The sequence below is a fragment of the Elgaria multicarinata genome, chromosome 6 (assembly GCF_023053635.1).
Source record: "Elgaria multicarinata webbii isolate HBS135686 ecotype San Diego chromosome 6, rElgMul1.1.pri, whole genome shotgun sequence".
Taxonomy (NCBI): domain Eukaryota; kingdom Metazoa; phylum Chordata; class Lepidosauria; order Squamata; family Anguidae; genus Elgaria; species Elgaria multicarinata.
In genome coordinates, this window is record NC_086176.1 from 51,519,034 (window position 1) to 51,543,021 (window position 23,988).

Genomic DNA, 23,988 nt, shown 5'->3' on the forward strand with positions numbered 1-23,988 from the left:
TTGTAGTACACTGAGTGCACTATTTTATTGGCGAATAGGGTGCTATCAACCAGATTAGTAAAATCTTGTAAACCCATTGATTCATCATTGATCTTAATAGGTTTTCCAGTTTTATTAAAGTAATCAAAATGAAGCCAATATTATGTAACAGAGTTGAAAATGTTTTCGTTTTCATTAACAAAAGTATTTTGTTAAATTTGACAAAACATTGAAGTAATTATTGAAACTTTCTTCTCAGGTACAACAAATTTGTTGCACATTCATTATGTCCTTGTTAACTTTAGGTACCAGGACATATTTCTGAAATTATTAGGGGTGAAGTGCTTTCCAATATTTGTACTAGTTTAGCACCATGCTCTTTCCTACGTGATAGGATGGATGCATTGCTTGGTATGAAGCAGCAAACACATTTCGGTCTTGTAGATTCATCTTCCCCATCCATGTATTCAAGTTGCAGTAATATCATAAACAGATGGCCAGTTATTCTTTTATGTAAGAACTTCACAGAGTTTTTAAAATCTGCTTCACAGAAATCCAGGAGTGCTTCCACTACATATAGTAAATGTTTTTACTGAGTCCTGCTGTTCAAATAGAGAATATACTGCTTGAATAGATGAGAGAAATACACAGCCAGCTCAGTCTTATGCATATTTACTTGGAAGCAAGAGCCACTGCATTAAATAAGATTAACCTCCAAATAATATTATAGGGGGGAAAACCTAGAATATCTTCTTTTAAGAGGAAATTGCTATCTGAAATAAGTATAAAACCCATTCTCTAAGTTCACTTGCTTTGTAAAATGAGAATCAGCAGTACATGGAAAGAGGTATGAGCATGGGGAGTGCCGGAGCATCTCTAAAGGTAATGTCTGTTTAAGTAACCATTCCAGTTTTTGTGGCAGTGCAACTCGCATCTGAGTTCTTGTCATAGTTCAAGAAGGCAAACCAGACTAGGTAGCTGAAGAACTAGGTACACATTCCATGTACAATAATAATAATAATAATTGCTTCCTCTTGAAACACTTATCATAGCTCAGTTCATTGGTGCAATACCACCTTATTACTTAAGAAGGCAGGAGGCAAGTTCTTAACAGAGGTTGAAACTGATTTAAATAAATCCTAATAGTGATCAATTCCAGTTGAATTTTTCAAGCCTCGAGGAGATAGGCTTGGCTCAGCATTATTAGTTTTTACAAGAGTCACTGAACTCATTCACAGCTTCTGTTGATGTTCTTCACCAAGCTTAAATAAGTGGTTTTGCATGTTGGGATTTTCAAGATTCTGGGCTGAAAAAAAGAGAAAACATTTAATGATATTCTAAATATACTGAAAGCATTGGGATGATGGATAAGCCCATCAGAATATTTATACATGGATGTTATGCCTGTCTGTTTTAAGTTGTGGCAGAATTCTTTCACTTGTAAAGCTTTCCCTGCATGAAGCAATATCAGCTAATGTGTGACTTCTTTCCGTACTGCCAAATCAACATAAAGAAAAAATTGCAAAGTCACAGCACTACTCAAACCTCAGAAGAACCATGTTACAAAATAGTTTGAGGCATTCTAAAACTTATCTGCTCAAGCAATGCAAAAAATTCAGAAAATAAGGTTTTACCATTGAAGTTATTTTCGTGATTCACAAGGGCAGCTTGTTTATCTGTTTCAGATTCTGCCTCATTCATATCTAAATTGTAGTCTACTCCTTTGTTATCCTGATTCACACTTTTGATTTCAAATTCACCTGCAAAGAGAAATCCAAAAAAATACTTTTGCTGCAGCAACATTCTAGGATTTCAAACGGTTATTTCGGCTATGTTCACATTGAGCTCTTTCTGCAAATTAGATTTAATTAATGAGCAGTCTCAATGCAATCAGGCCAATGTCATGCAATAAGTCTTTACATGTTAATGTTCACACAGAGATGTTTTATGAAGCCCTAAAACACTAGAGTGTTTAGCGGAGCCTTACTCTGAACCAGCAGTACTGTACAGGGTGGGTCCCTAAGTCTTTTTTAGAAAGGAATAGAAGTACAGGAATCATGGTACTAAACCAGTGCAGTAAAGGGAGTTCTGCATGTGTAGCATATTGCTTACTGTATCCAGACCTCTCCCTCAGTATCACTCAACGAAGCTTGCAAATTGCAACACCTTTAAAGCAATAACTAATAAGGGACTCTGATAAAGGTTTTTAAAAAATATTTTTTCTAAATAAGATTGTTAAAGATGTAGTGAGAGAATAGTATACATCCAGATTGTATTAAGTAAATGTTTTGCATTGAATTTCCTCATTGATTACTAAGTTATTATAAGTAGGTATGGAAGCTTGTTTGGCACTGAATGCCACATCCAAAATATCTCAAAACAAATGCATATGTTAGCAGCTTACAATATAAATATTATTTTCATGAATACAGAAGATGCTGAACTACAGTTGTTGGATGTGTTTTGCATGTTCGGCAATGATTTAAATTTGGCAATTCAGGTACAGCACATGGACAGCGGTTGAGCCTTTATACTAATCACCTTTACTGGTCTCCTGGTCGTCCTGCTGCAGATCATCATTTAAGAGCTGCTCTCGTTCAATTTCTTCATCATCAGCTTTTGCTTGGTTGGTATTCTGATGGCCCACAGGGCCTGGAAATTTGCCAGTCTGCCTTTCTACTGCAACTTCTTCAAGAACATTTCTAATCCCCTCATATGGATTCTCTTCTATGCCTGGATCTCGGGGCAGTTCTTTATGATTTGTGCTGGGCTTAGAAGATATTTGCAGATGGTCCTTTTCAATCGGATGTTCTTCTTTCTGAGGTTCCTCTTTACTGATAGCAACAATATCATCTGTCCCTTATGTAAGTAATTCGAAAACTACAATTAGGGAAGAAGCATTCTGATAACAAGATCAAGCATTTCAAATGTAACAAACTACTTTTCCTTCCCTGACATACCAGAAAATGGAAATTAACATTAAAAAATTCATGTTTCTTCCATTTGTGGGGCCTACAATTGATGTGTTACAGAAAGACATTAAAAAATTTTTAAAAGATGTTATCCGACCAAGTCAGTTACTGAATAGGCTTATCAGGCTGTTCCAAGTTCTGTAGACTGGCAGTGGGGAAAGTGTGGCCTTCTAGATGTTGTCAGCAGCTCCCAGCAGCTCATGACACCATAGGCAATGGTGAGGGATGATGGGAGTTGCAGTCCAGCATCTGGAGGGCCACATGTTACCCAAAGGATGACCTGGGGGAAATTCTTTCAAAACATTGTATAAGAAAGAGCAAAAAGAAAATGGCCTACTAGGCAAATATGGGAGAAGCTTTTCCACCTCAGCCTCACACTGATCTGTCCCAACATCTCTATCATTAGCTGGCATATTTTTTGCACTAATGAAATACCTTGTAAATTTAATGGGAAAAACAAGCAGAGAGCACATTCCATCCTCCTGCTGGCCAGGATCACATCAGGAATTAAGCTACATTTCTAACCTTGCTAACTGTCAATATGAGTTGGATCCAGACTTCACCTTCCACAGAGATTTCATTTTCAGCCCAAGTCACAACCTTGTGTCAGATACGTGTTATTCATGGAATTTTTGGGATCCTAATATAGCTATTTGAATAATGTTTAAACATCCACACTGAAAAGTGTACACTTTATCAACCAATAATTAATGAGAAATAATTCCATAATAATTAGCTATTAACACATGGGGAAATATGTTACAATGTCATAATGCAAGTCCATCTCATGAAATAACAGTTCCACGTTGAAGTCTGATGACAGGATCAAAAATGATTGGTCATCTTTGTTGCTATATTACCTTTTTTTCTGTGATAATCCAATTCTGCTACATTTTTCATGATGGGTGTTGATTTTGATGTTTCTAGTTTCAACGAATCATCAGAAATGTGGAGATTTTCTTGAGGTACATTTCTGTGAGTTTTTTGAGGTTCACTACCTTGTTTTGTCAAGTCATTCTGCTGGGACTCCAGCGGTCCAAATGTTGACATCTGAATACTAACCTTTGAAACAAACAAACCAGCAACAGCACACCTATATGATTCATCAACCCAGAAGAATATTCTGCTTTTATGATTTTTTTTTTAAAAAAAATACTGACAAATGGCAAAACTAAAAGAAAGCCCTTGGTAGTTACAGGAGAACTGAAAATCAGGTAGGTACCTCCCTTTCTCATGGCTGCTTCATGCATCAAGGTATAAAAATGCAGACTACTATGTCTGAAATGTAGCTACAAGCATCTATTTCGCTGTGTGTATCCACATGCATCCAATACACCTATTTCACTGCACGGTCAACATGCATGTGTATATATTCTGCATCCATTTCCCATCAATAAACTGTCATCTTTTGGCACAAGTGGCTTGTTTCATTTTGATAACCTGATTGATGACTTGGACCTGGCAGAATCTGAACTCAACACACCACCCAAAATACTTTGCACTACAATAAGGAACAATATATTGTTGCTGGGAAAATTCGTTTCCCCACCCACAGCTACTGTGAAGATTGCAACTAGGTACAGGGAATTCTGAGGAGGGTAGCTGATGATGTCAGCATCCCTGTTAATAAAAAAAGTTGGCCCTGCATCCTTATGAGCCCTGGCTCCACTACAGCACTGCTCCCACTTTTGCATGACCCAGTTATGCCTGCAGGACCTCCAGATGCCTGTACATCACTATACTGTAGTGCTCTTCACTGTAAGGCCCAAGGGCCACTTGTGGCTTCCAACCACCTCAAGTGCAGCTCTCTGCCCTCACCCCTCCTTTCTCTGTCCCTAGGTTTGCCTTTTTTGCCTTAGCAGTGGGGCTGGTTGCTGTGATATGGGCCAGCAGAGGTGGCTTTTGGGAGGGGGAGTCAGAAGAACAGGAAAATGGCAGGTGCAACCAATTTGCTCTATTGGGGAAGACAAATGTGATTGGCTAGCTGCAGTGGTACACTGTGAAGCCACAACTGCGTGTGCATGCGAGAGAGAGAGAGAGAGAGAGAGAGAGAGCAACATGGGCCTGCACCGGGACATTATGCAGCACTGAGAAGAGCATTCTCTCAATGGTAAGAAAAAGATATCTCCCAATCCAAAGACCAAGTGAACTTGGAATTTGCCTTCCTGGTCATTAGAGGGAATGGTGAGGAAAGGTCCAAAAAGGCCTCAAGTCAAGTACAGGGCACATCGTTGCTACCTGACGAGAGGATGGTAAAGCTGCCCCCACCCACCCATGCAGGAAATGCCCCTAAGTGCCCTTGGTGGCAGATTGTGGAACCAAAGCGGCTTCTGCTTGGAAAATAGTAAAGATCCCTGCTAAACTGATTCTAGATGTGAGTAAGAAAACAAATAAGGTCCTCCACTTCTGAGATACTGCCCTGCACTTCCATTACAGTGGTGCAGTGACTATATTTGCTGCTGCACCTTAACATAATCCACTGGACTGGGACCTTACAGCACTCCAGATCTTAGATGAGCATACAGAAATTCCAACAAGTTGAGGTTTGAGGCAGCAGCAATCAGAAAGAATATGCATGCAAAAAGTGGAGACAGGAGAAAGAAGAATTTTAGTTCATCAGCCATCACCTTCTTCCTATGATTGACCATCTGCAAATATAGTTGCTGACCCTGATATAGTGTTCTGAATGATGAGCTGAATGAGCGAAATAAGCTGTCTGCGGAAAAATTACCCCTCTAAAAAGAAATTTAAAATCTTACTTGATAATTTTTCTCTGATATATATGAAATGCCTTTCTTCTCTTTTTCTTCTGGTATCTCACTACCTTTCTTTGAGATTTTTTCTATCCTTTCTTCACATTGTTCTTTCAGTTCATTCATCTGACTGATACACTGATTCCTTGAACCAAAGAACAGAATAGAGCTGTTCAAATGTGTCTGCACAAGTTGTAATCCATCAAGCCAGTGTGGAATAGTGGTTAAGTGTTGAACTAGGACTGAGGAGGGCCAGATTCAAATCTCTACCCAGCTATGAAGTTAAATGAGTGACTTTGGTGTTCTGAGGACAAAATTGGGGCAGGGAGAACTATGTGTGCTGTCATGAGCTCATTGAAGGAAAGGCAGGATATAAATGTAATAAATAAATAAACTAAAAATAGCAGGCCAGCTACGTACTGTGGCCTACCAGATATTTGATACCCCCATCCTGTTTTTGCAGCCCAGAAGAGATTAGCAAGAACAGAGGGTTTATTGAGCAGTTGGTGGGCTGCTATACATGGCTGGGGGACTGCAATTCACTTCTACAGTCACATGCATAGGCCTATTTTCACCAACAAGATCAACCCCTTTAAAAAGTACCTATGTTCTCCCTTGGACTTAATGTTTCTACTCTTGCACTCAGCTTTCAAATTTTAGAGAAGTAGGTAAGGTCAGATAGAAATATCCTTAAGTTTTTGGATAAATCATATAACCCCTTGCAGTTTTGATTTGTAGGTAGGTAGAATACCATAGCTAAATGCCTGGATTCATAAGTCAATAATGCAAGAGATCAATAGCACAATCCTGTACATTTCTACTCAGCAGAAAGCCTCATTGACTTTAACAGGAGTTACTCCCAAGTAAGTATGTAGAGGATTGCAGATGGATGGCAGGATCCAATGGCTGGCATTCCATGCGCAGCCAGCCCCTGCCACTGGCAACTACGATGTAGCGCTTCTGGGGGAAAGCCAGACCTGCTTGTTTCTGGAAGGGAACAAAACCTTGTTTCTGGAAGGGAACACGAGGATTTCCATTTGTTTTGGGGTTTGACCCTGCAAACACTACATCATGGCCACTAGTGGTAGGAGCAGAGCATACACCAGGGCTGCCAGAGCTGGCCTCGCATACAGGGGGCTGGCAGAAGACCCTCATTGAATCCCATTGACTTCAGTATAGGTAACGTATTCAGATTCAAACTTAACATGAACAACCTGGGTTACGGTCATAGTGGGCAAAATCCAATGTCGTACAAATGAACGTCCATGTGTACGGTGGGACCTTCTCCTCTATTTCTTCTTCCTTCTTTCAAAATTTGGTCCACATTGTCCCCAACCCTCTGGAGCAGATTCGGAGGGCACATAGGAGTGAGGGGTAATTGTCCCAAGTCCCGTGAAGGAAGCCGTTCCATCAGCAGGACAACTTAATGTGATACTCCAACATTATTTATAATACACACTCCCAACTTGTGCAAACTTACATGTCATATGTAAATTTCTTCTGAAGGTTAGTTTGGTTTTTCTGAAACCTAAATACATCCTGTTGAAGCTTTCCATATTCCTCCTGTAGTTTTTTGAAGTGTTCTGGGTCAAAATTAATGTTGATAATGTTGTTAATAGGGAAACAAAACAAAAAATACAACATTTGGGGGAGCGGAAATATAGACAAGGAGTGAGAAAGGATGTTCTTATTTCTTTCACCAAGAAGAAGAATGACCCACAGTAATTACATTAAAACTCTGGTTCTGTCCAGTCTTTGCAACCTATGCAGAACAATCCTGTTTACTCCAAAGTAAATCCCACTATCTTCAATAGGGCTTACTCACTAGTGAGTGTTTTTAGGACTGCAGCCTTAGAAACATAATTGGAATGTATCAAGAGGCTACCTTCCCAACTCCCTGTTGCCAGGAGGATAATCTGTCCACCTGCCCCTGCACAGATTTATCCAAATCAGCCTATGAGATAAGAAGAGTGCAGGTCCAGGTTTCTTTTCTCCCCAGTCTTTTGAAGCATCTCCCTAAGAACTTCACTTGCCTTGTTTTATTTTTTGGCACCAGAAAAAGTTAATTGATGCTGGGAGAGTATTCATCAAATAGACATTACTATAAACTACATTCCCCTCCACCACTCTCCCTTCAACACAAACCTTGAAATCTTTATATAGTAATAACTGCTTCTACTCTGAAATCCAGCAGCCTATGATTCAGAATTTCCTATTCCTACCAGCAATTTCCCCATGAGTTATGTGGATTTAAGCTACTAATATACCTCTTACAACCAACTAATGGTTGAAGTCCTTCACAAATCAGTAATGTTTGTAACTTGGTGATTTTTTATTCCAGTCATCCATCTCCAGGCTCTGATTAAATAAGAATTCTTATTTATTGATATAGCATTTTCTTCACAGCTCATATTTTGAACCACTACTGTAGAACTAAAATACATTAGAACTAAACTGAGGGCCTAAAATACATTAGAACTAAACTTGATAAGATGTTAGAGAACCATATCTTAGTTTCAAAAAAGTAGCCATAGAGTTTAGACTAAAACCATGGCATGGGGGAGTGGGGGAGAAGAAGAGTTAACCCTTTCTATCATCCTGGTTTCCTCATGATTATTCCCTTCCCCTCCCTGTGCTTTATTTTTACCTTGAAGATTCTGGATCGTTCTATCATTTATTGTGATGTTATTCAATAGCATTTCCTAAAAGAAAGAAATTGAGTGATTAAAAATTATGGGTTGGATTCAGACTTCAGTTTCGACTTTAGTGGGTCTACTCCAAGTATGACGAAGTGTGAATAGGTTGATTAGGTTTTGAAGAAAACAAAAAGTGGGTTAGTTCCTCTCTTGATCCTCATCATCTCAGGGTAAAATAGTACAAGGAAAAATTACAGAAAACGTATATAGATCATTAGAACTGTTTCCACCAGTACTTTTTCCTTTGGGTACGCACTCTTGTTCCTTCATAGTATCAATCATCAATATGTATATCTGTATACATCTTTATTGTACTTATATCTTTATACTTAGACATGAAGATCTTTCCTTAAACTATCTCAACTTAAACACCAGGCTAAAAATTGTATGTAAAGTTAAATAATCCTCACAAATAAACATGAAATTTGGGGCATTGGGGCATTTGTTACAAACTCTGCTGAACTTAATGCAGTTAAACCTTCACAAAGTTAATGCAGGCAAATGGGAAAATTGGCAAATACAGAAAGCATATTGTATTAGTTCTCCTTTTATCCTCTTCTTAAAAGGGGTGGGGGTTAATTTTACCACAACCCCATGTTTATGTAAAAAAAAAAGTGGGGTGAACAGATTATTTTATTATAGCTAGTGCTCAGATATCAGCTAACAAAACAGAACTGTTACTAGCTGTGCATATATCTTGATCCAGCTGGCAGGCAGATGGTATAACATTGCCTGCTAGAAATTTCCCAGGGAAAGAAAATCTATGAAAAATGATCTAGACAACCAATTTAGAATGTATAAACTACTTCATGGGGGGAAAGTAGCACACATGTGTCAGAGCCTGTGTATAACCATTTATTATTATCTGGGCTATGCTGGACTACTGTGCAAATGTAGAATTCTATATCAGATGCAGAAACTGCATCCTGAGAACCACATTTTTAATTTTAAAACCAGATTCTGAGTTTCTAGGCTGCAGGGGGGAGGGGAAAACCCCTTCAAAAATGTGTAATATATCATGAACTCTCAGAACGTAGATGGGGCCTAGGCAGAGATGCCAGTGATCATGAGGCTGGGATTTGGTGCCCTCTGGTTCTTCTACTACATATCGTGTATTTGAGACTAAAGGAAACTTAGAAAAAGCAGTAGACAATTTTTTTTTTGACATTCTTGTGAATTGGGAGCTGAAAATGGTCTCCATACCCATCAGGGACAGGGGAACTCAGTATTGGTGCTGGTCACATCACTGCCCTGGTTTACTGACGGCAGTAGAATCTGGTGTTCTTTATCCACATTATCCAAACTGTCTAGAAACAGTTCAGGATGGATTTATGCTTGACGGGCCAAAACCCCATTAATCTACGGCCTTAGCTAGACCTAAGGTTTATCCCAGGATCGTCCCTGCCTGCTCCCGGGATCCCCTGTGTGTCATTCACATGAACAGGGATGATCCCGGGATAAACCTTAGGTCTAGCTAAGGCCTAAATCTTTCAATGTGATATGTAATTGCTTTTCTATTTTTGTTACTAGCCTAAATATTTCAATCTTTCTCCAAAATAGAAAATTCTTCTATTTCACAAAAAATAACATCCTTCTATTTAAAAATAAAAATAAAGGGAAAGATGCAGTCAGCCAACCCAAAGATTATCAGAAGCTTATCAAGGAAAGGTTGAACACATTGGGGGGGGGGGCATTGGAATCTTAAGATAAAATCCTCTTTTACACTACCTCCAACCAAACTTACTTTTACTACTCATGTTTGCACACATTTGCTCTTGCCTCATAGGATTTTTGTTTAAAACACTTGGATATGCCTTTTTCATAAGCACAAATCAGTTTACATTGTTAAAACATCAAAATAAACAGAGACAAGGCTTATGAAAAACAGAAAATATTATCACCCAACTTCCAGCTCAGGAATGGTGGGCACACGTGTCCTTGCTGCTGCAGCTGCCATAATCGCTCATCAGCATGATTGCCCACTGCCGCTGCAAGCCAGAATACTACAGTGACCCCGGAGGTATCCCTGCACGTTCCGCTGGTGCCTTGCAGCTGCCTGCGTCCCTCGAGAGCCACCTACTCTGGTAAAGGAAGTGAGCAGCTCTCGGAGAAAGCAGTGCGGGTTCCCTCCAGGGTCACTGGAGTATCCTGGATTACGGTGACAGCAGGCGATTGTGTCGAGAAGAGAAGTGGACGCTTGCAACAAAGAATGGGTGAGAATGCGCCAAAGAGGCAGCGATTGAACCGAGAAGCAGGTCATTGCAGCAGTAGTGAGGACACATGTGCCCACTGTTCCTGGGTCCCGGGAAGTGCAGCCCTCCCAGGCACTTCCTTGCTTACAGAGGCCTAGGGCTCTGCAAGAAAATAGCGGATCTCTCATAGAATGGCAGATGCCAGGTAAGCTGAACTACCATAGAAGGAGTTACACAGTATACTAAATTCTTGCTGAAATTAGACCCTTAATGATTCCAGCAAAACAAAAGGCTTTCAAATATATTAAGGTGTTGGTGTACAAACAGGTTATTTCCTTAGCCACATAATTGCAAGGCAAGAGTGGTCAAAGTGGTAGATGCTGCTCTAGTCCAGCTGGCAGGATAGGTTTTCGGCAGCAATGGTTGATGGGATGCTAGCAGGAAGACTAAGGAGGAGAGAGAGGGCAGGCGATGAGTGAGTCAACTCCGCGTGGACAGTAGTCAGCTCAACATTGATCCTAATCCACACCGCAGTTGATTATTATCATGTTGTGTGGGGAGTACCCCCTAGATAAACAACTGTCAAGTTGATTATTACCCCACCGTTGACTATCGTGTTGTCCGAACACAGCCAATAAGACAATAATTTCATGACAAAATGAAATATGTTTTTCAGTAAATCAATATTTTCTCATTATCTCCATGGGCCATCATGTTTCAGTGAATTGAAGCTGAAGAGATTCCCTGTTTTTACATTAACTCTTCAACACCATAACCACATTTCCATTTTCTGATCTTTAGAGGTTTATTGCAGAAGGAACAACGGTTCCCACTGTGATGTCACGTCTCTTTGGCTGCATATAGAGTTGGTTCAGCGTTTTTTGCTGCTCCTCAAAAGAGATGTGTACAGACTCCAGATCAATTGTTCCTGCCCGCTATTATTCATTTATCTCCCCCTGCTTCAGACAGGCTGCTATACACAATTATTTAATCAAATGTTTGTTTTGCACTTGAAAAACCACTCCAAGGAAGGAAGGAGGTGGCTTCTTGATTGATACAAGAGCCAGCCAGTACCCTTTCAGCAAAACAGTAGAACAGCTTTTCCTGAGACTGATTCATTAAAGAGGATTGTATGTCTACAATTGTATGGCAATTGCACTTCCACAGCATACTCACTGCTAAAATTACATAGATCTGGATACACCCTTTTACGGAGTTTCCTGTTGCTGTGGTTTTCCTAGGATAGTGTCACAGCTATGACTGAACTACCTAAAAACTGCCCAAATGCCCTAAGAAAGTATTTCCATTGTGGAAGAATTGCCATTTACCAGTACTCAGACTGTTAATTTGATTTGTCAGTAAATGGAAACTCTTAAGTCCACAAGTACAACCATTTCACATCTCTTGCAATTTTGGATTTTGTTAGTATCATGGACTACCATGCCATTTTTTACAGCACATCAATTTTCTCCCTATATTCCCCTGCACCCAAAAGCTGCATGTTTATGCTACCCAATACTAGATGTATGCTTCTGAATTTGTTAAGGTTCCTTCCTCTACAGTTTTGCATGAAGACGAATTGCACAGTGAGGCCCAGGGTAAAAGCTAGAAGAAAAATGCTCCTACCTTCTCATCCCTGTGAATTTTGTTGGTACTTTCCAACTGGAAATTATGCATGGACTGGATTTTGTCAATCTGCTCCCTCTGTTTTTTTAGCTCTCCTTGGAATTCATTTTTTTTTAGTTCTACAGCACCTCTTTCCGCTGCTGCCCTGCGGACTCTGCTTTCCAGTTCCATTATACGATTCTAAAGAACAGCAGATGCAAAAATTAGGAAAAGGAAGTCTAAAGAAATCTTCCTGGAATATACATGTAATCAGATTATGTTTCCATTCTGTGCTTGCAGAAAGCAAAACTAGGTTTACTTCTTGATCTACACAAGAAGACCTCCCTAAGCCACTGGCTAAATTGCTGTGATATCACAGAATTTAAGAACATAGGTGGAGGGTGAATGGTATGAAAAAATATCACTGGGCATATTGCTAATCAATGCAGCAACTGTGAAGAAAACTGGTGAGCTAGGGGCAGGGACAGAAGGACTTGCGTGCTGTTAGCAGGAAGAGCAGCAAAAACACAGGGTGGGCAAGAAGCACGGGGGCAATCATGTGCTGTTAGTAGGAAGTAGGATAGAAATTAGAGGCGGTGGCATCTGGATGATGAATTTAACATACTTTTAAAACAGTCAGTTTCAACTTCAGCAGCAGGACTGCTTCTGTGGACACATGCATATAGAGCTCCATCACACCAGCATTTTATCACACTGTCGTCCTGCCTTGTTTATTGTTTTGCCCCATGACACTCATATGGCAGCAGCCCTGTTCTGCAGTTGTCTCGCCTCTTCCCCTCCCTTTTCCATCCTTTTCTAGAGCGGGGAAAGTGCGATTTATTTTCTCCATGCGAAATAAAAACATCCTTCTGTTCCCGTGTATTGCCATCCTCATGCTATGTTGCTTTTGTTGGGGATGGTCCTGCTGATGAAAGAGGAGGGCAGGGAAGTTCTCCTCCACCTTGCTGAGTCTGTCGGTTGAACGAACAGACTTTTGCTGCCCCCCCCCATTGTCCACAGAAACAGCGCAGATTAAACACTGAGTTGGTAAAACACTAGAAAACAAAAACAGAGCGAAGGAGTGGGGGAAGGCAACCACGTCCATCACCCAACAAGAACTAATGAACTGGAGAGGGAAAGAGAAGGGGCAGGGTGGGGCAGACACAATAGCAGGAGAGCAAACAACATTGTGAAAGGGACCAGCGCTTGCCGCACTATTGAAAATCACGGGTGCATACCAGGAAAAAAAGTAGGTGTGATGGAGCTCATGCACAGAGACAAACAGAAAATAGTCTTAAAGTGTTATAACTGTCAGGCAACAATGGCAGCATAAAGCTACAGAACTTCCTGGTTGAACAGGATGCAGTATTTAACTACTGCAGTTACAGTCCTATTCCAAGCCCTTTCCTTTTCTTTCCCTGTTTGTTTTCATGGCCAACATCCAAATATCTGTCAGGGATAAAGATTAGAAGCCCTAAAGTGCTTTTTAAACTTGAAGCATTAAGTGCAATTCTGAAGAAAAACATCTTTGCTGATTCAATCAGTTCGAAAACCAATACAAGAGCCATACCTGCAAATCAACACTGCGGGAACTTGCAATCCAGTAATTGAATCCCAGAACAATTATACAAGCCACAAGTGCAGCGACTAGAAGGGGTGGAGACTTCATTCCACGACGACTATTTCCCAGTCCCACCATTATATAAATTTCTGTTGGTCTTAAAAAAAAAGACATATTTACATTTCCTTTCAGTGAACTTGTAAATTTCCTAGTTATACTAGAGTCAAAATGTAATACAGATGTACTTCTTTGTTCAGCCCTGTTGATTTCAACACATAAATCTGCTTATAAATTCCAGTTTTCTAACGTTAGAATAGCTGATGGATAAACAAGAATATCACTTGTATTACAAAAGAAATATTCTGTAAACGCCATTTGCCATTAGTTTTATGCTGCTTCTCCCATTAACTTTAGTGAATAATTATTAAAGTAAACCGTTAAGATTATGGTGAAACACGACAATGGAAAGTGGTTACCATAGAGTGTAGTCCTATGTCTACTCAAAAACAAGCCTCACTGTGACTTGACTCCCACGTAAGTGTGTGTAGGACCACAGGGTACTTCAAGATGGATGACTGTTAGTGCTACAAATCAAAAGACGTTGTGCAGCTATTCATAGCTGTACCTAGCTTAGCAGATTTTTTGTTTGTTCATTTTTATCCTTGTATTTTATCCTTATTGTGGTTTTAATGAATTTTGTATGGCCTTAGCTAGACCTAAGGATTATCCCAGGCAAATGGAGGGGTTGTCCTTGCCTGCTCCCGGGTTCCTCTGTGTGTCATTTGGATGTACAGGGATGATCCCAGGACGACCCCGGGATATTGGCCTGATCTACCAATGGCCTATATCACCCTGTGATTTGATAATGAAGGGCAGTATATAAATATTTTAAATAAATATTCCATCTTTACCTCCTTAGCGGATTTTCAGAGTCCTTCCAGACAGAGGGCTTCTAGCATTAACAATTGACAGACATTCTGCATGGAGTGTTTTCCAAAAAAACTCCGCTGTTGCGTGGAGTTTTCCCGCCAGTCAACACATTTCTCAATGGTGGTGTTAAAACTCCACCGTGGAGTTCTAACACCACCATTCAGAAATGTGCTGTCTGAACTGAGCCTATCTCTATGTATAAAAGCCCAGACTGCTCCTCCAAGCCAGTTATAGTTTTTGCCCTCGGCGCCATCTAGCGACATTTCTCGGAACTGCGGCCTTCTATGGAAGTTCCAAGTTCCGAGAAAGATAACTGCCAGCAGCTTCCACTTGAACAAACTTCCACTTCACCAATAATTGCTTAATCCTGTAAGAAATGGAGACCACTATGTTGTCCAAGGATACATTCAAATGAACATGAAGAAATCAAGCATTGGATACTTCCGGAGGAGTTATTTAGAAAATAGCATTACTATATATTAAATTTCTCAAAAATGTTTCAAGGAAAGGAGTATAGCATGCTATTTTCTCTCAGAAATACATTGGGTTGTGGTTAAGAGATATTCCAGAGTTCTCCTCAGCTCCACTTTCTACATCTCAAGCAGCTGTACTCTGCAGTGGAGAATGAAACCCTATGTTAGAGTGCAGAAGTTCTATTATTGTACCTTTTCAAAAGAGAAGCCCTTACTGCAACTTCCCACTGCAACCTTCAGTGCAAACAGTATTTACAATTGGCTTAAATACTCCAGCCAGTTATTTTGCGTAAATACACACTTACAAGTAACAAATGAGGAGGGTTGAGTTAGCACATGCCTCAATGAAATTAATAAAGCTTGGATTAAATAAACAGATTCAATGTGACCTTTACGAGCCAGAGACATTTTAGCCATTCTGTTTTATATGGGTCTTCAGACAGGTGTGCCTTTGAACATGTGCAAAAGGCTGATTTCTTTTCCTCATGGATGCAGACCTGGATTAAATTTACACAGAGTCGTCGGGGCGCCCTGAAGGTGCTTGCGTGCGGCTCCAGGGCGCCCCGAAACTCCTAGTGTAGATAGAGGTGGAGGAGGAGGAGGAAGAGGCGGCCCCGCATTGCCCTTCGCGGGGATGGGGCGAAAAGTTTCCGGGCTCTCCGGCCTGGGGTTAGCCTGACCTCTCCTTCTCGCCACCTTTTTCTCCAGCGTGTCCACCCCAGGCGGGGGGGGGGGGGTCCCTTCGCTGCCTCCTCCCTTCCTCCCTCTTCGTCGACTCAGCGATGGAGAGGGTTGCAGCGGAGCACATCCTCCACCCGCGGCCTCCTGCTCTCCCGCCGTCACTGCGCAGCCTGCGCTTCCTTTCCCAGAGACGTGGGAGGCAAAGAAAAACAGAATTACAACGGTGGAGGTGAGCGGCGGCGGCGGCGGCAAAGATGCGGCCGGAGAGCCCGGAAACTTTTCGCCCCATCCCCGCGAGGGGCGATGCGGGGCCGCCACCGCCTCCTCCTCCTCCGCTGCCTCTATCTACACTAGGAGTTTCGGGGCGCCCTGGAGCCGCACGCAAGTGCCTTCAGGGTGCCCTGACGACTCTGTGTAGATCCACTCCTGGCAATAGTTGTGCATATACCTCTGTAATTCAAAACTAGACTACACCCTGCCTCAACAATTGGGGCTGCTCTTGAACACAGTTGAAAAGATACAGGTGATATAGAAGGTAACTGACCGCCTCCTACAAAGCAGGCAGATTACTGGATGTGAAGTACATCAGGGTTAGAAAGTCAAGATTCCAAGCACAGATTAATAGGATGGATTTATTTTATACAACCAAAATAGCCTGGCACCCTACATACCTTGAAAATCAATACTATCTAGCAATGGAAAACTGCCTGCACAAAGTCAGGATCAGGGTCATTGTGTGGTTTTTGCAAGCATCGTAATCCCTAATTGGCGCAACTTTAGCCAGGGGTACAGGAGAAAACTAAGAGGGTGAGCATGTATTTGCTTTCTCATTCAACTATTTTCAGCAAAGGCAGGAATGTCTCAGTTGCTAAAGTCAAAACAACCATAGACAACAACGAAGAGGTGTTTACACCATGACATCCTCCTCCTTTTTACTGGTGATGAAATGGATGGTTTACAACAATTCATAAAAATACAAAATACAACATAATAAAAATAGTCTAAATTTTAACAAAGAAAAATTAAAACAATGTAAACAGGTAAAAACAATTTAAATAAATGATGTTTTTCCTAACAGACTTGGTCTGAAACAGCAGACATAGACGTCTCATCATATACCAATAAATGCCTGGAAGTAGAGGGTGGTCTCTGCCTGGCACCAAAAATGACAACAGTGTCAGCACCAGGCAGGTCTCAGTGGGAAGCTCATTCCATAGTCGGGGGCCACCACTGAGAAGGCCCTTGTTGCCACCTGGTAGTAAAGCATCTAGAGGGAACCATGCTATGTTTGAAGATAGGCTGATCCCTGAACAGCTTAGTCAGTGAGGATCTAACCTCCCAAGTTTAGGATGTTGGTTATCACTATCTTCTCCTAAGTTCCAAAGGAATCCCTATATCCAAAGCAGGACCTTGGTAATACTCTGTTAAATGTGAAAGGGGAAGGCAAGAAGAGATATGGCTCCCAATTATTGCTCCCAGCTCTATCAAAGCCAGCACTAAGAGTCTTCCAAGTAAGACCTGTTTAATTTCTCAGTCATTTAAGTGAACACAAATTAAGGAGACTTTTTTTTAAAGAACACATTGTTTTGCATATGTTTATGCAAGCACATAAAAACACAAAACCCTTATATCTATATCTATATATTCATCCTATGAACTTTATTGAGCCAATGGTATAGAGCAGAAAGCAAATTTTCTCTATTACTTTAACTGCAAGTTAGACAAACCTAACAACAATAAAATATACTGCAAGTCAATTCTACTTGTCTGCTGCATGCTGTAGATTATATCTGAAAGAATCACTGCCCCAAATAAATGTTATTTGTCTGATGAATTATCTAAAAATATATCAAAGTGTATCGCCGAAAGCAAAAAGCTAGAAGACATTGCTTACAGATGACTTGCTTGAGCTCCTACAATGAAAACCTGAAAGTCCTTCCCTAGAGGCACAATTTCCATATATTAGGAAAGAAGGCAGGGCAGGACTGTTAAGCACATGCTGAATCATTAAACAGGAAGACTCAAGCCAAGAATGGATATTTAAATTGCTATGATTTTTTCTCTCCCCATCTTATGGGAACTACATAATACATGGGAGAACTCACTGGAATTTCTAGTTTAGTTCAAATAAAAAGAGGTCAATAGTTTATGTCCAAGCCAAACATTTCATAAGGAACAGGATGCAGCGTTGCCAGTTCACAACCCAGGGAATGTGTTTTTCCCCATGCAACGTAAGAGGGAGACACGGCTACTCCAACCTATTCCCGCCCTATCTTGTCATATACCCTTCTTTCCTGCCTGCTGTGCATGCTCATTTAACTCTCTTGTCTCTTTCCAGCTTTGACTCCTGCTCAGACCAGCAGGGAAGGAAAGGGGTCAGACCAAAGAACACAACTGTAGGAGGAAGCAATATGTCTTGGCTCTCTTCTCCCATGGCACTGGGAATTTTAAAACTGGAGACATTTTCTCTGGATTGCAAGCTGTCAGTCTTAACTGGCTGATATGTAGGAAACAATTACAAAAATCTATTTCCTGTTCTTTTTTTAAACACTCTGTGTAGTATTGGTAATATTCAAAAACGATGCCACAATTTGTATAGGTGTAGGTCAGGTGTGCTAAGCATGCAATACTGTGTGCACTAGTATCCTAAGATTAAGAACATGGAGCTCAAAAGCAGTGGAAGGGAACAGGATCATGGGAGCCCACAATGTTAACAGAAGAATAATTGTGAGGTGGGGGAAACTATGGAAAAAGAACAAACATGCCCAGGACTGTCCCACTAGTTTAGATTGAGCAGTCAAAGCAATAACTACAAAAAAGTTTGCTTAGCCCCAAAGAAGAGGGGAGTTAAAAGAAAAAAGGGGGGCAGCAGCAAATACAACAACAACCAGAAAGAGAGGCAAAGCTTCTAAAATGGTACCAAAAAAAATATGAAATAAAATTAAGTGTTAAGATGCTCAACAGTTTTTGGGGTGCTGAAAGAACAATATAAACAAGCCATATTATTTATTATGTAAGTATTATATACATTTTCATACATCAAAATAACTTCTTGGAACACTATAAAAAAAACCTATGTACATGATAATGGTGCAACTCTACTGGCTGTCTACACGTGGGGAAAGTCCCGCGGTGGCTGTGGATCTGCGCCCCATCAGTTAGACGATGTAGGCACAGGTTAGCAGCCACTATGGGGCTTCCTTGTGATGCTGTGTTTTGAAAAAGTTTAGGATTTACCCCAACTTTTTCAAAAGGAGCGTCGTCAACACAATGCTTCCGCCATGTAACATTGCTCCACCGTCAATCTGGGGCCAACCTGGGGGTGGAGCCTGGTGGAAGGTGACCAGTGATTGGTTGCCTTCCACCAGGAAGAGGGGTGGCGGTTCCAGGGCTCAGGTGACCGCCTAGAAGCCCTGCACTCCTTCCTTGGTGTCAGGACTACTTGACGCCACCTTGGGAGAACGAAAGCAGAGTTAAGGGGGGAGGTGGCACCAACCCAGCACTGTGAAGACACTCCATTCCACAGATTTACAACATGAACCAACTATTTTTGAACTGTTTTAATCTTATTGTTTCTTATGGACTAAAATGGTTTGTAGTGTATATACAACAATCTGAAATTCCTACATCTTTTTAATTATCTTTTTATATAACATGGGTAAATAGATTATATTTGTTATCAGTTATACTTTCTTTTGGGGATTTATCCATATAAAGCAATGTATAATAATAAAATCAATAGTTTTGTAATGAACAATTTGGAAGCTTTAGTTCTGTAATGAAAAGTTCTAGTTCTGTAGAAGTTAGATATGATTGATGTTGGTTTGTATTATTTGTTGAGATTTAGAATTTGTTGCATTAAAGCATGTTGTATGCATATGAAGTTTTTTTTTTAAAAAAAGGATATTTAAATGTATATATTATATAATATATATAATATATTATATATAATATATATTATTTATTTATTAGGCTGCTCTTTCAATGTCCTTGGAGAACATTTTCACTGAAACACATTGGGCATTTTACCATTTTATTGAATTTCACATTTTCAGACTTCACCTGTTTTTTGCATTTTTCTTAGCCCCAAAGCTTCCATTTCCTAGTGCAAAGACATACCAAAAAAACAATACTGGGGAGGAGTCAAGGATCTCCCTGAAGTAGAATTTACTATCTATTTGTTTAACATTCAAGTGTCCTTACAAAATATAAATGGACATTTAATGAATAATATTTATAACATGCTTTGCAACCACCACTGGATGATGCTCTGACAAATGGAGAACCTGAAGTTGTAAGTGTACTGAAACAGGATTGTTACACTTATCTTTTAAAAAATGTTTGCCTTCTGATATTTCCAAAGATGCTACTAGGTAGGCCTGATTATTCTATCAGTGATGTCCTGTTTTGTTGGTTGGCTGGTTGTTATTATAACCAAACATCAGATAATACAGTCTAATCGTAAGAGCTTAGAGAAGTAGTAGACATAAAGTCAAGTACTACTTATCAAACATTTACATAACTTATAATGTTCTGATCACACAAGTGTACATGTACACCGCTGTTCTTGCTTTCCCTTCACCAACTTCCCCAAGACATCCCCAACTGTTACTTCCCAAGACATATTTTCCTCTTCCCACAGTCTCTAGATAGGCTACTGTTACTTTATTTCCATGATGCTGGAAAGTACAAATGTTATTTTAGATATGCAACACCCATTTATGCACCATGCAAACAAACACACATAATAATTCTTTGGCTTGGATCCTAAGACTTAAGGAATTACAAGGAAGGAATGTGTTCCGTCCCTCCTCAGTCATCTGTCCTCCTCAAAAATCCTCTCTGGAGGGTTAAAGGCACTTCTAAACAATATGGGATGGGGCTGGGCAGGAAATCTTCTGCTGTGAACATCCTTAAACTAACTTATTTTAGGATCAAAACCTTCATATAGTTCCAATAGATTAAAACACACACATTGAAACCAACTATATTTCCCCATCATTTTCAAGCAAAATAATGCATCCTAATATACATTGCGTAATAGTATTATATTTTCATTGTCAACTTGTCAACAATTAAAGTCATAACCTGTATGAAGTTTAGTTTTTAAGTTGCAGTCCCATATACATATACACAAAAGGAGTAAGTCCTATTGAACTTAATAGGGCTTATTCTGAGCAGACATGGGCAGGATCTACACTACTGCTTTAAAGCGCTTTAAAGTGCTTTATAACAGTTTTGACAACTGTTGGGGCCCAGGACACACTGCATATAAAGGTTTCAAAATGTTTTCAAAGTGCTTTAAAGCGCTTTAAAAGCAGTAGTGTAGATCCCCCCATGTATAGGATTGCACTGTGAGTGATTTAAAGGTATCTTAACTTTATAAGGTCCTATGAAGTCCCTGTCATAGTTTGGCAGAATAGATCTGTTTGTGTATATATATAGGGGAGAGGAAAATAAAGTGGGTTTTGGACAGCTGACATATATTGTGCATAAATCCGAGAAGGGAAAATAGTGAAATATATTTTACTTTATCATCAGCAAAACACAGTATAATACAATTTCCCAAATAAGGAAACCACCAGATATCACTTAATATTTGATACTCATTTGAAATATATATTGATTTGACATTGTCTTTCCAATACTGCAATTCATTAACCCCAGAGGGGCTTCTTAGGAATAAATTGGAAGTGGACTGCAACCCACACAATAACAATAATACTGAAGTATTATTGGATAATACATTTGTTTTCTAAAGTGGCTAACTTTTCCCTGGATAAAACAGTGCTGAATTCTTAAGAAACTATCTGTCTTGTCTAACAGTAATTTTAAAGCTAATGCTAGTGTCATATTTGAAGTATTGCATTTCAATTGCTTTGAGTTTGATAGTAAAGTATGTATTGACATTTTAAAACAGGAACACATAAGCCACTCATTCAACAAAGCCACACACTTTCAGTGTTTGCAACACAAACATGACATACTCAAAAGAAAACCTGACCAAAGCAAGTTAAACTAGTTCATCTGAACAGACAAAGTGATGTTAAATTGACTTCCGGCAATAAAAAAAAAAGGTGTGGGGTGGAGATGGGGTGGTTAAAAACAATAATTTAAAATAAGCCCAGCTAGGTTGTCCTATTTGCATTCCAACTGAAAAATCAGAAGTTTAGTTTTGGTTAAGACTAATTTCCCAGAATTGGATAATACATTGGATAAATGATTCTGATCAAAGAGGAAGCAATTCAAATACCCCACTGGTTGTTGTTGTTTTTGATGTTGTACATATTTTAATAACTAGTATTCCACAAAACATTTTCACTCCCCTCATAACAGCACCAAAATATACTAATTTGAATAAACATCATAACCCCTGAAGCACTGAATAAGTATATCATTGATAAAGTGCTTACATTGAGGAAACCACAGGCTCTTACTCAAAAGCTATTCCCTCAAGTGAAACAACTTGAGAATAACTGGGTCTGGGCTAATAGAAGCACATAAACATGTGCTCACCAGAACTGGAGATTATGTTGAATTTATGTGATTAATTGTTCAGCCAGCATAAGAAAAGAGATACCACACACAAGCTACGTTGGCCTTTCCATATTGCCGTCAGAGCGCCAACATCAACATTGGTCTCTTCTTATAGCAACCATGACTGAGCAAGTTTAATTTTCCAACCATCATGAGCTATACCCCATCCTATAAATGTCAGATTTCAACCTCAAGCTGAAGTTTCTGCTTACCTTTTCAAGCCAAATACCAAACCCAAGTTAAAAGCCATAATTTTGCTAGGCATGGATTGGGTTTTGCTGCATAGATGGGCAGAAAGTCAGAGGCTGCTGACTTGATCCCAGAGAAGACTGACAGAGCTTCTTCCTGCCCACACACACGATTGTTGTAAAAATACTCAGGTGCAGGTCGCAGACAGACTCACACCTGAGTATTTCACAATAATCGTGTGGGGTAAGGGGTGCAGGGAGAAGCTCTGTCGGATAAGAGAGCGCAGATAAAGAGAAGCTACTACTATTTTGAACAGAAGGAGACATTACTAAATAAAGGTAAGCTGCGCCCCTCTCACACACTGCTCCCCTGAGGAATAAAAACCAAGGGAGGTCTCCGTTTTCTCAGCACTTTCTCCTCAAGAGACTAGAGAACTCATCCCTTTTTCATAAGGGGAGCAATAGCAACCTCTCAAGAACAGGACCGAGGAGGGGCTGCCTAGGAGAGCAAGGAACTGGGTGCCAAGAGGGTCGCTACAGGAAGGTCAGAGATGGCGGTGGGCGGGGAGAAAGACAGTGGAGGGAGAAGGTCTTCAGTAGGCAAGGCTGGCGAACAGCAGGAGGAAAGGGGGAGAGCGACGCAGCGAGGGTGGTTCGGCTGACAGACATGGGGACCGACTGCAATCAAAGGCACTCACCTACCTTCGCCCCTCGCAGCGCGCCCTGCTCGGCTGCAAGGCCTGCTCTCCCTCTGGGCTGGCACAGCAGGTCTCTCCCTCCGACCCCCCCCCCGGGGGTGGGGGGAGAAGTAGAGGAGGAGGAGGAGGAAGCTCTGTCCTCGCTTTCTCCTCCCGGCGCCTTTCAAAACCTCCCCGCCCTCCGTTAGGAGCAGCAGCAGCAGCAGAGGATTTGGGCTAAGGATAAGAAGAGGAGTGACGGCTGCAGGAAAGCCAAACCAGGCACACCAGGACGAGGAGGAAGACGTAGAAAGCCAGAGGCGCTGGCGCCAAAACTACCGCTGGTGCTGCAGAAGGCACTGCGAGCAGGAAGTGCAGGCGAGCGACAGTGAGGAAGCCGGAGGAAGCCACCCCTGCCAAGCAGGTTGCATGGAGGAGCTCCCCCTCTCGCCGCGCTGAGGAGGCGGAACCCACCTCGGGGTGGCTCGGGCACTGCCTGCCCGTAACAGCGGCGCGTCGGGGCGCGCGCGCGAGGTTCAAGGAAGGAGAAGGAGAAGCGGATGCGAAGTATAAAGAAGGAGCTGTTTCCTTCGCAACACCTGCTGCCCAGCCCTCCAGTCTCAAGGTTAAGCCCCTGATAAGGTATCTCTCGAGTATGATGACATGGCCACTATCACGACATGAAACTCTCTACGGGCCGCATCAATACCTTCATGCAAATATATTAAAATAGAATAAGAGGAA

The 23,988-nt window shown here is 40.8% G+C and overlaps 1 protein-coding gene across 3 annotated transcripts; it reads right to left on the reverse strand.

The window, feature by feature from the left end:
- Positions 1 to 6: 6 nt before the first annotated feature.
- GOLM1 (golgi membrane protein 1) lies at positions 7 to 23,658 on the reverse strand. 3 transcript variants are annotated; one of them, XM_063129395.1, is made up of 10 exons: positions 23,270 to 23,658; positions 13,768 to 13,915; positions 12,219 to 12,398; positions 8,352 to 8,406; positions 7,185 to 7,287; positions 5,711 to 5,849; positions 3,812 to 4,013; positions 2,521 to 2,838; positions 1,614 to 1,739; positions 7 to 1,285 (listed from the first exon to the last, which is right to left on the reverse strand). In XM_063129395.1, the coding sequence occupies exons 2-10, from the start codon at positions 13,894 to 13,896 to the stop codon at positions 1,212 to 1,214; spliced, it is 1,326 nt and encodes a 441-aa protein (XP_062985465.1). In that variant the 5' UTR covers positions 13,897 to 13,915; positions 23,270 to 23,658; the 3' UTR covers positions 7 to 1,211. The 3 variants fall into 3 exon arrangements, with proteins under 3 accessions (XP_062985465.1, XP_062985464.1, XP_062985466.1); XM_063129394.1 differs by having other exon boundaries at positions 23,266 to 23,658; XM_063129396.1 differs by lacking the exon at positions 23,270 to 23,658 and adding an exon at positions 22,359 to 22,384 and having other exon boundaries at positions 13,768 to 13,907.
- Between the last annotated feature and the right edge of the window lie 330 nt (positions 23,659 to 23,988).